Raw genomic sequence first — 16,575 nt, 5'->3', positions numbered from 1 at the left:
TCTTAAATCCTTTTTGACCTGTGTTTTTTCCATTTAACTTGCCAGAGCAAATGCTCCGTTGTGTTCTCCTCATCTGGACGCAGCTTCCAGGCTTCAGAGGGTGGGGGGTTGGTTCGTTCTTAAGATCCTGACTTTTCTCATTATAAAGACTTTTTAATAAATAGCATGGGTTTCTTTAGCCTTTAACATCCATGTTTCTGGAAGTTTTCTGCTGGTGGGCTGCTGCTTTATTTCTAGCAAGATTCCCGTGCTCCTCTTTTGGAACAAAGCTCCTTGGCAATGGATTCTTCGTCGGGTCTTGCCTGTGATGAAGTTAAGCGTCAGTGCGTGTCCTGCTGCAGCGTGGCGCTTAGGGGCTGAGGTTTTGGAGAAAGCCTTTTGCTCTGTCCAAGCCTGAATTAAGGCTTGCTTCTTGTCCCGTGAGCTTTCTGACTAGTTGCTTCAGGAAGCGCCTCTTGGTCTCTGGTTCTTAACCAATTTATCGATTTATTAGTGTCATGCTTTTTACCCGTGCAGTCGCTGCAGTTTTTCTTAGCACGTCACGTCCTTCAGTCTCTCCGAGGTGTGATCCTGGTACTGTGTTTTCCCTACTCAGTCAGGACATTTCATTCTGTACGAATTCTGTGTTACTGGCTGGGACAATCAACTTACTTACCTTCTTTTTGTTTCCAGTCTTTCTTTAATACCTAACATCGCTGCTCCACCAGCGGGACTTGGTCCTTCACTGCAGTACAGTTTATACGCCGGCATTCAGGCATCCTGCTGTTTTCTTCCTGCCTGCTAGTGTCAGTCTCCTCCGACGCCTCCGTTCCAGCTTGCACGTCCTGGTTTTGGACTCTGCGGCTGCCGTCTTGTCAGAAGCACGCGCCGATCTGTTCTCGGCCTGGTTCACGAGGTCTGTGAGCACGGATGAAGCTGCACCTCCGCGAGGACCTCTCCGTGCTGCTTCTCACCTGCCCTTGTCAGCACCTGACCTTCGTCCGGGGAGCTCTGGGTGCTTCTGGTTTAGAGGCTCTCCCCTTTCCACGTAGACTCTCTCTACTCCAGAAACTTCTCTAGTTCCTAATGTGGTCTGCACCCTTCCTTCCTACATCACTTTCTCAACTGTGTATCGAGGCACCATCCCTCTGTTTGGTCGGCTATGTGTTAAAATATAGAATCATAGAATCATAGAATCATTAAGGTTGGAAAAGACCTCTAAGATCATCGAGTCCAACCGTCAACCCAACACCCCCATGCCCACTAAACCATGTCCCTCAGCGCCGCATCTACACGTCTTTTAAATACCTCCAGGGATGGGGACTCCACCACTTCCCTGGGCAGCCTGTCCCAATCTTTAACCACTCTTTCAGTAAAGAAATTTTTCCTCACGTCCAATCTAAACCTCCCCTGGCACAACTTGAGGCCGTTTCCTCTCGTCCTATCGCTAGTTATATTCCAGTCCATGCACAGTCCTAGTAGTGGCTAGGCAAATACAGTGAGAACAAATCCTCAAGAGATGGGACGAGTTGCCAGCTTGGTCGGTTGGGACAAAACGTATTTTTAATGCAGCCGGATGGAAAGTTCTGTGCGTCGGGAGAGGAGTACAGAGTGGTGCCGACCCTCGGAAAGTGGAGGCCCTGGAAGGGACGTGGAGTCACAGCCGGGTAAGCAGGAGCAGGAGGAAGCACTGAGAGCTGAGCCGCCCCAAAATGGGCCGGTCCTAGGCTGTATTAACAGGGGAGCAGTCAGAGGGCGAGAGGGATTTTAGGGAGGAGAGGCAGGACAAGAACCAACGCCTGACGCTGGACGGTCTCATGTTGGAAAGGCTTCCTATGCTTTAAGAGTGAGGGCGGACCAAGGGAGCACAGAGCCCGTTCCCCGAGAGCTCCCGGGTGCGGCCGCTGCCATCCCGGGGCCGTGCGTTAACCGGCGCTCGCTATGACGGCACTGAACCCGCTTCAGATAACGCCACGTGCTGCGCCGCCCGCGATGCCGCGCTCACGGCGCCTGCTGGCCTTGGCCACCGGGAAACCAGGAGGAGTTCGTGCGGGGGGGAGAACAGCGTTTCACGGCCATCTTCATCGGCACATGTGGTTCTCCTGGCGGAGTGCTTATGGGCTGAGCTAAAAGAAGGTTCTTTCATGTGGGTTCTCATTGAAGCGATGCTTCATTTGGTGACAGAAGGAAGGGATTCGAGGAACTGCGTAGAATTAAGTGTTGAAAATCCTGCTGAACTGTGTGGTATCACCACACTAAAGCACCATGGTTTAGTGGGCACGGTGGTGTTGGGCTGACGGTTGGACTCGATGATCTTAGAGGTCTTTTCCAACCTTAACGATTCTATGATTCTGTGATTCAGGCCCAGCAGCACGCTTGGGAATCATTTTCTAAATCTTTTTTGCACCTTGAATATAGAATCATAGAACAGTTTGGGTTGGGAGGGACCTCTAAAGGTCACCTAGTCCAACCCCCTGCCGTGGGCAGGGACATCTTCAACTCGATCAGGTTGCTCAGAGCCCCGTCCAGCCTGACCTGGAATGTTTCCAGGGTTAGTGTTTGTGGTACCGTTGCAATGTACAGTACCAGCATTTTTAATGAGGGTATTATGAATCGCTAACGAGTGGTTCTCATCGTTCGGTGCGACGTACCTGCAGTTGCCTTCTCAGCTACGTTTGCCGTTCCCCTCGAAGAGGGACTACACGTGCGGACGCGTGGACTTGTATATAGACGTGAGTGGGTATGGGAGAAGTCAGAGGCCTGGGAGCTTGCAGCTGCTCACGGTGGTGGGGGCTGACCCAGAGCCTCAGCCTCGAGCCCACATCGCCACCAGGTTTGTGGTACCGTTGCAATGTACAGTACCAGCATTTTTAATGAGGGTATTATGAATCGCTAACGAGTGGTTCTCATCGTTCGGTGCGACGTACCTGCAGTTGCCTTCTCAGCTACGTTTGCCGTTCCCCTCGAAGAGGGACTACACGTGCGGACGCGTGGACTTGTATATAGACGTGAGTGGGTATGGGAGAAGTCAGAGGCCTGGGAGCTTGCAGCTGCTCACGGTGGTGGGGGCTGACCCAGAGCCTCAGCCTCGAGCCCACATCGCCACCAGTGTCCTGGTTTCGGCTGGGACAGAATTAATTTTCTTCCTAGTAGCTGGTACGGTGCTGTACCACCCTGACGGGTGGTACAGCCAAGCGTGGCCCAGAAGAATTATTAGATCTTTGAGCCATACGTTGCCCTTAGGTACGCTGAGCGTTTACTCCTATGGAGACCAATGTTTTCACTGGAGGGACCAAAGGCAGAACGAGCCTCAGCGTGTCAGTACCTGGAGGTGGTTTGATCTCATCGACTCTCGTAGCCAGGGTCATTAGCAAATGCCACCAAGTAAGAGGGGTGGGGCTGGACGCTAAATCATCCGGAGCATTGTCCCCGAGCGTGCCCGCAGCTTCTGCTTCCACCCTTGAAAATTTTGCTCTGGGTCTTCCCTTGACGAGATTTGAGGATATTCCCCGGGGGAGCCTATGTTCACGTTGAAATTCAAGCGCTTGGGAAGATTCATTCGGTGTGGTAGCAGGGGCAGGTCCTCAGCAAGAGCTAAAGGTCGTATTGCCCGGCGCGTGGAGCAGCGCCCTGTAATGCGTCTCTTGTATTTATTGAAACATCGGGCAGGAAAAGGGTGGTAGGATCACAGGCTGGGGTGGCTACTTTCATATTAATGTTGTATGTTAAAAGCTGCTTGTGAAATGTGTGTCTTATTGATTTAAAAACAGGTTTACGTTGCTGGAAAAAGGGGTGATCATGCTAATTCAATCACTGAAGACTCAGGAGGGCAGAAGTCTTTTTATATTGCTTTAACTAGCCATGTGGAGCAATAATAATGTCATTCCTTGTCAAAGCTGATGGCTGATGACATCGTGTAATCCCCAGCAGGGAGTATGGGCTGCTTCCTCCTGGTGCATCCCAGACTCTGTTGGTGTTTGAACAGGGCCACGGAGAGGTGTAACTGCGGTGGCAAATTGCATTTAGCGCGCCGGAGTTGTGCAATTCGTCCCGGTGCTTGTCTGCCGCTCAGAGCCTCCCTGCTTCAGGACGACAGCCGCTCTCTGTGCCCACCTCCGGCATCCTCAGCAGCACACCCGCTGTGGGCTTGGGGATTTCCAGGCTCTTCTTTCTGGGATTTAGTCTGCTTCGCCAGAAAAATTAGGTGGGTTTTCCCCCCCCATCACCAGGGGAAACTGTGGATTGGGTCCCGCAGAGTCTGCTGCAGGGAGGGGGGCGCTCCCCGAATCCCCTCCAGTGTGCTTGGAGCACAGGATGGGCAAGCGGGGCTGCGATGGGTCCAAGGCGGCGGCTTTGGCAGAAGGGGTGCCCGCTGAGCCTGCTGAAAGAGCTTGGGGTGCTCCTCGGTGCAGGGCAGGGTGACGGAGCCTGCACGGCGCCGTGAGGAGCAGGGATAAGTGCCCTGGAGGTCCGTGATCTGAGTACTGCCCACCCTTCTTGCTGTGCCAAGGATGGGCCGAGCCCGGCTGCCAGCTGGCTGCCTGCAATGCCCGGGCCCTGCCTGTACCTGTCCTGCCCAGGGGCCGAGTGCGCTCAGACCCTTCCGCTCGGGAGAGGCTCGGAGCTGGGGCTGAGCCTGGGTTTGTGTTGTGGCCAGGGAGCAGCTTTGGTCCCATGAAGGGCTCGGTCCATGCTGATGCGTCGGTGTAGGCTCTGCAGCCCTGCCAGCGCCGCGGGCAGGGGCTGGGCTGGGCGCTCTCCTCACCGGCAATCATAGAAACATAGAATCATTAAGGTTGGAAAAGACCTCTAAAATCATCGAGTCCAACCGTCGACCCAACACCACCATGCCCACTAAACCATGTCCCTCAGTGCCTCATCTACACGTCTTTTAAATACCTCCAGGGATGGGGACTCCACCACTTCCCTGGGCAGCCTGTCCCAATCTTTAACCACTCCTTCAGTAAAGAAATTTTTCCTCACGTCCAATCTAAACCTCCCCTGGCACAACTTGAGGCCGTTTCCTCTTGTCCTGTCGCTTGTTCCTTGGGAGAAGAGACCGACCCCACCTCGCTACAACCTCCTTTCAGGTGGTTGTAGAGAGCAATGAGGTCTCCCCTCAGCCTCCTCTTCTCCAGGCTAAACACCCCCAGTTCCCTCAGCCGCTCCGCATCAGACTTGTTCTCCAGACCCCTCACCAGCCTCGTTTCCCTTCTCTGGACACGCTCCAGCACCTCGACGTCCTTCTTGTAGTGAGGGGCCCAAAACTGACCACAGTATTGGAGGAGCGGCCTCATCAGTGCCGAGTACAGGGGCACGATCACTTCCCTACTCCTGCTGGCCACACTATTTCTGATACAGGCCAGGATGCCCTTGGCCTTCTTGGCCGCCTGGGCACACTGCGGGCTCATGTTCAGCCGGCTGTCGACCAGCACCCCCAAAGGGTCTGATGAGGACCTGGATGAGTGGAGGGACCTCAAGGAACCCTTGCTGAAATGACTTCGTGATGACTAGACAACTGCTCTAAAGAGATGTCTGCAAGATCAGTCCCTGGTCGACAGCCTGATGTAAGAAGTCAGCAGCTCTGCTTCTGGGAGACTGGAGATGGCTTTACACTGGCGAGGATGGCTTTCAGTGGCTTTCTTGACTGAAGCTGTGCTGCCTTCTGTACCAGAGACTCACCCAAGCGCTTGGTTGCCACCTTCACCGTATCGTATCTTCAGGACACAAATGAAGGAAGACAACAAGATGTCAAACATTTTGGCGTCCTGTCTACCACACAGGTCACCACTTCTGCCCGGCTGTTTTGCAGGCAGGACCTTTGGAGTGGCACCAGGACACAGACCATTGCGTGGGACCTTCGGAATGGCACCAGGACACAGACCATCGCGTGGGACCTTCGTAGTGGCACCAGGACACAGACCATCGTGTGGGACCTTCGGCGTGGCACCAGGACACAGACCATCACGTGGGACCTTCGGAGTGGCACCAGGACACAGACCATCTCGTGGGACCTTCGGAGTGGCACCAGGACACAGACCATCTTGTGGGACCTTCGGAGTGGCACCAGGACACAGACCATCGCGTGCTAGTTCATAGCAGCTGCGTCCTCTGTCCCCAGAGCAGCTCCTGTTGAGCGGCCTGCGGAAGAGAGGCTCAGGACCCAAGCGCTCAGCTGGAGGTTACCTGTGAGGATGCCCGAGAGCAGCAGCCCATGCAGGAGCTTTCACAGCATCCGTTTGCGCCATGAAATGAGGTCCTCACGCTTCCTCCTTTCCTTGTCTCCGTGCCCAGGGCTTTCCCAAGCCTCTCCGTCCCCAGGCTTTGGAGAAACGTACCTCTCTGGGTGTCCGTATGGGCCAAGTGGTGCCGCTGTGAGCCCCGCTCTGTCTGTCCGAGGTACGAGACTTGTTCTTGCTTCCGCAGGCAGGTATTTGGCTCCATGCCCTGAGCCAGCCCTCCGCTCCTCTGCCCCTGCCGGGACAGACTGCGGGGGAGGACGGAGTCCTGCGGCAGGGTCCCAGGGCTGCCGAGCTGCGGAGGACGCGGGGCTGCCCAGGGAGCATTGCTGGGATGCCCCTCCGAGCCCTGTGCGAGCCCTGCGAGCCCCTGGCGTCGCCTGCGAGCCCCTGGCGTCCTCCCGCACCTCCCTGCCATCTCCCCCGCCTCCTGCCATCCCCATCTCCTCCCTGACGGCAGCGGAGGGACCCGGGTACCAGCACCCCCCGTGTCGCGAGCTCTATTGACAGTTATCCAGAATCTGAAGGAATTCAAGACAAATTGTTAAGAGGATGGAGTTAATAAAATTTGAAAAATTGAGGCCTGTCACTCTGCTAAACTTTTTTCGATACCGCTGACAGAAACATATTTCCCCAATGAGTGACCTTATGCAGCTGCTCCGGCGACGCGACGCTGCGCGGATGCTGGGAGTGAACCAGCGTGCTATTTATCAAATATTATAAGCCGGGGCCTCCTAATATGAGCAGGGAGGTGCGGGAGGAGGCGACGGACTCGCACAGCCCGAGGTGTTGCCCAGGTGTCGATCTCCGGCTACAGACAGCTAGTGGGAGGTGACAAATTGCCTTCTATTAAGTCTCCAAAGGTTGGCGTCCCCTCCGCCGCCACTCGAGCCAGCTGCCGGGGTGGGAGAGGGCAGGGGAGGAGGTGGGGATGGGGAAGGGGGTCAGGCCGGGGCACCGATGAACCGGTCGCCACTTTTACCTTCTATTAGCAAGCAAAGTGACACCGTTATTTATTGCGGCGTAATATTTTATTGCTGCCGGTACGTGAGGTTGGAATCGACCAGTTGTAGGAGTCGGGTTCTATCAATTATTGCAGCAATTAGTCAAGTCGTCAAAGCCATTAACACGGGGATTAGGCCAATATTGGATAGCCATTATTGATAGAACCAGGGGAAGGGAAAAGCCAAACGAACCCTCAGCCTTCGTCTGAAATGAGAGCAGGCCTGGCCTCGAGGATGTCATCATTTGGAGGAGCCAGAAAACTCGCCCCCCTCCTCGCTGCCCGGAGGAGCGCAAACCCGGGGTGGGTTTCGGCAGCGGCGGGGGGGCCGTGGGAGCACTGTCTCTTTAAAAGATATTGAGTGGCCGGCCTCGGCAGTATATAACCTCACCTGTCTCGATCATATTCTTTATTTGCAATGACAGGGCTTGCAATAGAAATTACTCTGTGTCGAATGTTTATGGAGCACATTTTTCATTCTGTAAGCAAATATAGATCCCTGACGCCAATGCTTAGAAATGGCTAATCTCTCTGCCTCCCGCTCGCAGAGAGTCCTCTCAATTCTTTCATATATTATGATTGCTGCCCGCTTTTATTGAGCACTCCTGGTGCTCTGCGCTCCCCGGCGTTGTAGAAGCAGAAGCTGCAGCCTGGTTTGCGTGTGCCAGGGTACCCGGTTCGCTCCCGTGTTTCCAGCGGGACGGAAGACGTTCGCCGAGCCTCTTCGCGGAGCGGGGATGCTGCAGCGGTGCCCAGGCTCCCCTTTTTCCGCAGTCGTGCGCAGGCGCCGTCAGCCTGCCCTTCCCAGCAGCTTCTCACCGCCGTCCCCTCCGTTTTACAGGCGGGTGGGCCGGACCTACCGAGCGGAGGAACGGGCTCTTCCCTCGCCGGGCTGCTTCTCGAGGCTCGATAAGTGCTGTAGCTTTGCAGCCGGCGGGGCGGCCAGCTCAAGCGCCAGCTTGAGGGGTTTGAGGCCGATTTGAAGGTTTCCTTCTCATAACCCTTGGTGTCTGGTTGGCGACAGCAAGCTGTTGTGGAGTCACAGAGTGCACCAACATTAGTGCTGAGTCTCTCTGCCTTAGAGAGATCTCCTGAGATGCCGAGAGGCAGAGGTTAATCCTGCGGGACCTTGCCTGCGTCGCTGGCTGTTCCCCCGTACCCCTCTCTCCTGATCTCGGGCTGCCCTGTCCGAGATTACCGCTGCATGCTTCCCATCCCTGCAACTGGGACCACTTTGACCGTGCGTGTTCTTCCGCAATCGGGCCTGTCCGGGAAGGGGACAGAGGACGGGGAGCTCCCTCCGTGCGAGTTTGTTTCTGTGAGGGTGCCCATCCGACTCCCTCCAGTTCAGTCTTTGGGGTTTGTTGACTTTTTTTTTTTTAAATTAAATTAAATCGTAAAGAAGAGTGTGGTTTTCCCCCAGAAGCCACTCCTGTGGCTTGGGGTGGCAGCTGTTTAGCAGACCTCAGCCAGCTCCAGCTCCAGCTTGGAGTAACAGAGAGGAAGGATAGCGCTTTCAATTGCAGCCGTAACGGTCCCATGTGGCTCCCGCGGGATTGGGAGCGGGTGCTTTTGTGAAGCTGTATTTTCTTCTGGTGACCATGTGCTCTCGCCCCCCCACAGCAGCTCTTCCCTGCCAAGCCGATTGCTAGCGGTGACAATTCCTTTTCTTGTTCCCTGGACGCCCGTGCATGTAACCGCTGGTTGTACGTTGTCCCTCTCTGATCCAGATACCCTTTGGAGCAAAGGTTGGGGGCGGGGGGGACACGGACTAGGACGGGAGGCACAAGACGTGCTTCCTGCTCATTCTGCCCCAAGACTGAACTCTGATCCCCTGATCTTATTAATTCCTTCCTGCCGTCAGGTGCCGACCCCCTGCGGAAGAACGAAATGGGACATACGCCCCTGGATTATGCCCGTGAAGGGGAGGTCAAGAGCCTTCTGAAAGCGTCGGAGACGAAGGTGAGCCCGAGATTCAGGTGACTTCGTGTTTCCTTCCCCGCTGCAAGAACAGTTTTAAAGAAGACCTGGTGCAAGCAATGGAGGAGCGCCTCGGCACACCTCCACCTCCGCGCTTTTTCAAAACAGGTCTGTAGAAATTAATGACATGATGCATAGGGGAAAAAAACCCACTTCTGAAGTATTTTGGCTGTGTCCGTGGCTGCGTGCCCTCCTCTTCCGTTTTAACATTTCTTCCTCGGCGGTGACCTGCACGGGGCCAGTAACGCTGTCCTGTAACCCCTTGGCAAAAATACAGTAAAATCAGGGGGTTGTTTTTACTCTATTTTCTGAAGTTCCTGGTAAAAGAGCCAGGTCTGAGAATCCAGAGCCCAGCTGTGGGCCTGGGATCCGTGCCTTCACGAGCGCCAGTCCAAGGCAAAAGACCCCCAGCTCTGCTGCCTGGTTGTGAAATGCCCGTCTCATCCCTCCAGCCCCACCGTCGCCTTGAGTGGGCTGCAGCACGCCGTGTCCTGTTTGCGAGTCGCTGTCGTAAGGTATTTTAAAGAGGGGAAAGAACCGCATTTGCCGTAGCGGTTCCAATAAAAACCCCGGGAGTAAGTAGATTTACAGAGTAGCAGGTTATTAGGCAAGGAGGGATCTGCAGCCTGATGTCAAGGATTTAAAATTCCTGGGTATGAGGCCTTATTCATAGACTCGTAGAAGGGTTTGGGTCGGAAGGGACCTCTAAAGGTCACCTAGTCCAACCCCCCTGCCATCAGCAGGGACATCTTCAACTCGATCAGGTTGCTCAGAGCCCCGTCCAACCTGACCTGGAATGTTTCCAGGGACGGGGCATCCACCACCTCAAGTAGGAGCAACTAATTGTCAGTCGGTAGGAGAGGCCGTCACAGCAGTGATGAGCGATGCCTCTGGAGCATCGTCTCTCCAAGAACCTCAGGCCAGCCAGGGCAGGAAGGTTCCCCCCCGCTGCCCGGTGAAGGGGGGGTACCAGTGCCACCAGATTGCAAAAGCAGAAACTGAGGCACGAGGAGGCCGGGCTTGCTCACGGTTGCAGCCTTGTCCTCTGACGTTGTGCACCTCGGAGTCTGGTCTAGGGGTTTGGAATTTGAACTTGCGTGCTGGAAACCTGAGGTTAAGAACTTGCCCACAAGTGGAAGATGAAGGTAATTAAAACTGTGTCAATTCTCCCCAGGGCTCAGTACTGGGGCCGGTCTTGTTTAATATCTTTATCGATGATCTGGATGAGGGGATCGAGTGCACCCTCAGTCAGTTTGCAGACGACACCAAGCTGGGCGGGAGTGTTGATCTGCTCGAGGGTAGGAAGGCTCTGCAGAGGGACCTGGACAGGCTGGATCGATGGGCCCAGGCCAGTTGTATGAGGTTCAACAAGGCCAAGTGCCGGGTCCTGCACTTTGGCCACAACAACCCCATGCAGCGCTACAGGCTTGGGGAAGGGGGGCTGGAAAGCTGCCTGCGGGAAAAGGACCTGGGGGTGCTGGTCGACAGCCGGCTGAACATGAGCCGGCAGTGTGCCCAGGCGGCCAAGAAGGCCAATGGCATCCTGGCCTGTATCAGAAATGGTGTGGCCAGCAGGAGCAGGGAAGCGATCGTGCCCCTGTACTCGGCCCTGGTGAGGCCGCACCTCGAACACTGTGTTCAGTTTTGGGCCCCTCACTCCAAGAAGGACGTCGAGGTGCTGGAGCGTGTCCAGAGAAGGGCAACGAGGCTGGTGAGGGGTCTGGAGAACAAGTCTGATGAGGAGCGGCTGAGGGAACTGGGGTTGTTCAGCCTGGAGAAGAGGAGGCTGAGGGGAGACCTCATCGCTCTCTACAACCACCTGAAAGGAGGTTGTAGCGAGGTGGGGTCGGTCTCTTCTCCCAAGTAACAAGCAATGGGACGAGAGGAAACGGCCTCAAGTTGCACCAGGGGAGGTTTAGATTGGACATGAGGAAAAATGTCTTTACTGAAAGAGTGGTTAAAGATTGGGACAGGCTGCCCAGGGAAGTGGTGGAGTCCCCATCCCTGGAGGTATTTAAAAGACGAGTAGATGCGGCGCTGAGGGACATGGTTTAGTGGGCATGGTGGTGTTGGGTCGACGGTTGGACTCGATGATCTTAGAGGTCTTTTCCAACCTCAATGATTCTATTCTATTCTATTCTATTCTATACTGCACGTAGCAGATAATACCGTGAATTAAACCTGCCAGGCAGTCAAAACTGCTGTGCTGTCTGTGCTCACCTAGGAAAATCGTCGCTCGAGCAGGAGTTCAAAACCATGCTCCCGAGTGCTAAACCTCTGTCCGAAGCAGGGATGTGGTGATCTTTCCTCTTGGGCGCTCCACGCTCCATCACAGCAAAGGAAACCCCGACCGTGGCACTCCCCTGCAGAGCCGAGGGCTTCTCCTGTCAGCCAGAAGCGCCGCTTGGTCGCTTGGACAGCTCTCCAAGCAAGTTTTAAGGAAGAAAAGTTGAGAATAAAATACTTGGGAAGTCTTTGCGAGGAAGAGGTGGGGGGGAATTATCTGCCAGGTAAATGGTCTCCGGAGCCCAGCGTTGGCAAGGAAACCTGCCCCTAACAGCTTGAAAAGCTGCCTTGGTTTTTACGCTTAACTAATAGATGGAGGAGAGAAAGGAAATATATCTATAGAGATGTTCCTGATGAAAATGATGGTCCTTGTATATAAAACGTAAGACAGTCGAGCCAGCTCGTGATGAATATTCAGCTGGGGGGGATACGGTGCTCCCGGGGTTGCATCCACCCCAGTATCTGCATTCCACCGAGGGTCTTTGAGAATTTATTGCTCATTTTAATCACTGCTAGAGAATGAATTGGCAGAACTATTACTGGATGGGCACATCCCATAGATTTTATTTACATATCCTCGTGACAGAATAACAAGGAGTTTTCATATGTATTTTTAATTTATTTTGATTTCCTTTATTCCTTTGGAAAAAAAAAAAAAAAAAAAAGAATTCTGTGCGTGCTTTCCCTGTGCTAAACCACACTCGCCTGGTGTTTAGGACTCTTGAGCTGGTTCGCATTGCTAAACAGTCTGGTGAATTTTAAATCAGCTGTCATGCGTCTGGGGCTAAAAGGAAGGGAGTGGCCCTCGAAACTAGCGTCTTCTATATGTGACTGGAAGGGAAGCAGCCCCAGGACTGATCTCAGCTCTTCCAAGTCTGCCTTTGCCTTTCAACCCCTCTGTCCCCTGGTGACTGGGCCCAGTCAGACCCATCCAGCGGTCTCTCCTGTCTCCGTCAGTGGCTGCCAGAGGATTTTTAAGGGGTGTTTCAGCCAGGACGAGCACGCAGTTGCCCTTTCCCCAGGCTCTCTTCTGGCAAGCGGTGGTGTGAGGACCTCCTGAAGTGGAGCTCGTGTCCCCTTCGTCACAGTGAATCGCCTCTGGTGGGCCGTTTAAAGAAAACGAACATCCAGCTGTGGCTCAAGCGTAGTCTGCTTTTTCCATCCAGAACATCCTCGGGTTGCTGGTTTAAGCGTATTTTATGAGAAAAACGTCTTCTTTTGGTCGCTTGCAAAGCGTCTGTTCATTAAGCCGCACACAACCCTGCGTGTAGCGTCAGGGGCAGGGCAGCCTTGCAGTGAAAGCTGATCTTACGCTTTCTGCAAACCCACAAGAATTACCTCAAGACGGTGTTTGCCCTTCCTGCGGGAGAACCGCTCTCCAGATCTCCAAAGGCTTAGTTCATCTCCCTGGCACGTCCCGCAGTTTGTCGTCCTCCCTTCCTTTAATCTTTTAAACTCCTTCTCCTGTGAGGCGAAGGATCCTGTCCCCTCCGCGTCTGCAGGTCGTCTCCAAAGGTTTGGTTCTGCTGGCGCTGTGCTTCCGAACCTCTTCCCTCCGAATATTTTCCCGTAAACGCAGTCACGCTTGGGAAGGGATGCCGTGCTGGGTAACGGGTAACGAAAGCCGGCGAACGCGAGTGCCGTGCCCGTCTTAGTGACGGGCAGCCAGCTGCTGTTACCTCACGGTTGAGCTCTGCCAAAGCACGGGTAGAGCGAATCCCTTATTAAAAATGAACACCTCTCACGCTTTTGGCGTCGCGTCACGAGAGCCTCTTAGCCCAGGTGGGCGCAGGAGCCCGGCTGCCTTCGACGCGAGAGCAGAGTACCGCTCCCCGCATTTCTTTCAGAGCACATAACACCGCTGTAATCCGCTCAAGTGCCAGTGAAAGTTCCATCAGGAGAACCGGAGATCGGTTGTCAGAGGGTGAGGACACGGTCCCCGCCGACGCCATTTCACTCCGCAAACCAGGAACGGGCGTTCCTTTCTCCGGCTGCTGGTTTCCTCGCCACCGATGCTGAGGACTGAAGCCAAATGCAAACGAGGCCGAAATGTCGGGCAGAAACGTCTGGCGGGAGCGAGACCCGGGTCAGATGTGCTGCTCCAGCTGCCCCCGGTGTCAAGATAGCAGGGAGGAGGTGGGAGCAGCCCACCTATGCAGGAGGGTGGAGGAGAAAGGAGTGGAAGCTTGTGTCTCCTGTAAAATCTAAGATTAGCGGGGCCTTTTGTTGCAGGTTGTATCACAGACTGATCTAAAATACGTTTTTCTCGGTGGATTTTTCTCCTGCGGGTATCCCCTGCTCAGTGTGGGTCGTGGCGGCTGCTCAGGACGCTCCGGGCCGGCAGCGTTGACCCGAGTGCGAGATGCCTGGTGGCACTGCAGCTCCGCCGAGGAGGTGGCGCGTGGGAGGGCAGGTCTCTCCGGAACAGATCCTGAGCAGAAAACCATAGTGGGAGGGCTTGGAAAAAGCACCGTGACTGGTGCAGCCTTTTACCTGTGAAAGGGTCTTTCTTCCTACCCCGGGACTGTAACGATGTTGGTTTTCCAAGGAGGGAGGGAGAGGGCGTTGCAGAAGAGGGGCGTCCCCTCCTGCTCTTCGTCCACGTCTTCGTAAACCCCGGCGAATCGTCCGGTGTCCTGACAGCACAGATCACGTTCTCTGCACCTTAGGAAAGGCAGAAGAGGAGGGAGGGAGGGAGAAAAGATTTGCCAAGATATACAGAAAGACGCAGATGTATGGCAAGAGGGGTGCCGTGAGCCTCGTGGTGTACACGGAGCCTGGGGGAGATCGCCGTGTCTGTCCCACAGTGCTCTTCTGCTGGGATCCGCGGGGAAGTTACTGCTCCGCATGGGGCAGCAGGGCTAATGGCATCTCTCCGTCACACGCGAGACTGATCGCGCCAGCCAAAATTGGATTGTTTGCTATTTATATTTTTTTTTAACTTCTGTCGGAGTCACTACTGGCCCAGGAAACACTGGCAACCTGTCTGGGGGGGTTTCAGCCGCTCCGGCTCTGGCAGCAGGATCCTGCTGCAGCTTCTGCGACCGCTTTCTGGTTTTGTTAGAGGTGTTTCCCCTTCAGGAAGGTGGGTTAAATGACGGGGCCAGTTACGTGTGTTAAGTTACTCACTCTGCAAACCCTGTGGGCTCCTTATGTTCTGTCCTTAGCTAAGTCTGGCTTCGTGGGACGGTTGTTTCCAGAGCAGGGGTCTCACTGGTGAGATGGCCGACCTCTCCTTGTGATGGGGAAAGGTGCTCAGCAGAAAGTTTTGCAGCATTTTCTAAAGATGAGCAGCAACGTTGTTCTCACCCTAAATCCAAAGCACAGCGCGGTACCAGCTACTAGGAAGGAAATTAACTCTCTCCCTGCCGAAACCAGGACAGGCTGGATTCGTCCTCTGTCCTCTGGAAGTTCACTGCACCCTAAGACCTGCTCCCGCTTTGGGATTCTGCCTGTATCCCGTCCCCGAGCGTCTCGGAGATGTGCTTGTGTCGGGTGTCTCTGTAAACTGCACCGTCTCAGCCTTCAGCTCCAGAAAATGATCTGGGTGGAAGCGGTACGTAAGTCACTGGCTCTCGAAGGCCCCGCTTCCTTGTGAGCTGGAGGTGGAAGAAAGCGAACGTCCCGAGTGAAGAGCTTTCCCCAGTGCCGTCCTGCGTGCTGCTGCGGGTTTGTCTGCAGAGCAGTGGCGTCTGACTTCCCCAGCCTGCACAACAGGAGGCAGTGATGCTCTTCCACCCCTGCGGGATGTGGTCGGGGTCTTCGAATAGGAGATGTGTGGAAGGTGGGAAAACAAATAAAGGTAGAATAGTCACGGCCTTATTTTTCAAAATGAGCAAGCTCATAGAATCACAGAATCATTAAGGTTGGAAAAGACCTCTAAGATCATCGAGTCCAACCGTCGAGCCAACACCACCATGCCCACTAAACCATGTCCCTCAGCGCCGCATCTACACGTCTTTTAAATACCTCCAGGGATGGGGACTCCACCATAGCGGGTTAAGAGCTCGTGGGGAAGTTTGAGCAGTGCCAGCGTTCCCTCTGTGTCACCGTTACAGAGGCAGCGCAGTGTCTGGTTTTCCCATCAGCTGCAAAGCCGGTTCCCGAGTGCTGCCCACGGCACAGCAGCTCGCCCGCTTCCCTCCGTCCCCGTGCACCCCAGCTTCCATCTCCTGCAGATCCCAGAAATTTCCCCTTGCTGGGGCTGGTGCTTCCAGACTCCCGCCGAAGCTGCGTCTGCCCGGGCTGCTTCCCAGTGCCCGGGAGCAGTGCTCCGTCTGTCCGGGCGTCGGAGAGAAACCCGCGCAGGGCTTCGCAGTCCTGGGGATGGAAAAACTCTATGTGCATACCCATTGCTCCCGTTTTTCGCTCTGAAGAGCCTCTGATCCCAACGTTTTCTTCTCTCCCACAGTTCCAGGAGGAGCAGCGCAGGAGGGAGGTGGAGGAGCGCCGGAGGTTTCCGCTGGAGCAACGGCTGAAAGAGCACATCATCGGTCAGGAGAGCGCGATAGCGACGGTGGGAGCAGGTAGGACCCCTCGCCCGCCGCCCGCTCTGCCCTCCCACATCTTCTGCTCCACAGGGAAAGCGGGCCATTCCCCTCAAGCCTTGATCTGAGGCTGCTTCCGAGCAGGTCACTGAGGTTGGCGGGGGACTCACGATGAGGTCCAGCAGGCATTTCTCATCTGTGAGAGGGAACTCTTGCTCTTCATCACAAGAGGGGCTGTTTCAGGTGCAGCAGCAGAGAGGACCATCAGATGCTTTCTTCCCAGGCACTGGAGGGAGGTGCCTACAAGCCCTTTCATTCAGGATGATTTCTCCCCGGCCCAAGCGTCGTGGCTCAAAGGTCAAAGCTGGTCACGGAGATGCCCGCTGCGTACCTTTGGGCACGCAGGCAGTTCTCGGCTAAACGCACCGGCTGAACGCGGTGACACTCGGACATCGAGCTGTCTTTTTAAAAGACCATTTGTCTCAAGAATATCACTCATTAATAATTCACGAGCGGATTTGTGCAGCTTTATAGAATCATAGAATCATTGAGGTTGGAAAAGACCTCTAAGATCATCGAGTCCAACCGTCGACCCAACACC

General features: G+C 54.8%; 1 protein-coding gene across 1 annotated transcript in view; it reads left to right on the top strand.

Moving 5' to 3' along the window:
• CLPB (ClpB homolog, mitochondrial AAA ATPase chaperonin) overlaps positions 1-16,575 on the top strand; it is a gene marked incomplete at its 5' end in the record, with an annotated part of 101,424 nt that overhangs the window by 55,204 nt on the left and 29,645 nt on the right. The window contains 2 exons of the mRNA XM_009288587.2: positions 9,086-9,183; positions 15,899-16,013. Coding sequence (XP_009286862.2) covers positions 9,086-9,183; positions 15,899-16,013 — 213 coding nt within the window. The remainder of the gene's footprint in view (positions 1-9,085; positions 9,184-15,898; positions 16,014-16,575) is intronic.

The sequence above is a fragment of the Aptenodytes forsteri genome, unplaced genomic scaffold (assembly GCF_000699145.1).
Source record: "Aptenodytes forsteri isolate BGI_AS27 unplaced genomic scaffold, ASM69914v1 Scaffold701, whole genome shotgun sequence".
NCBI lineage: Eukaryota > Metazoa > Chordata > Aves > Sphenisciformes > Spheniscidae > Aptenodytes > Aptenodytes forsteri.
This window is presented reverse-complemented; position numbering and strand designations above follow the sequence as displayed.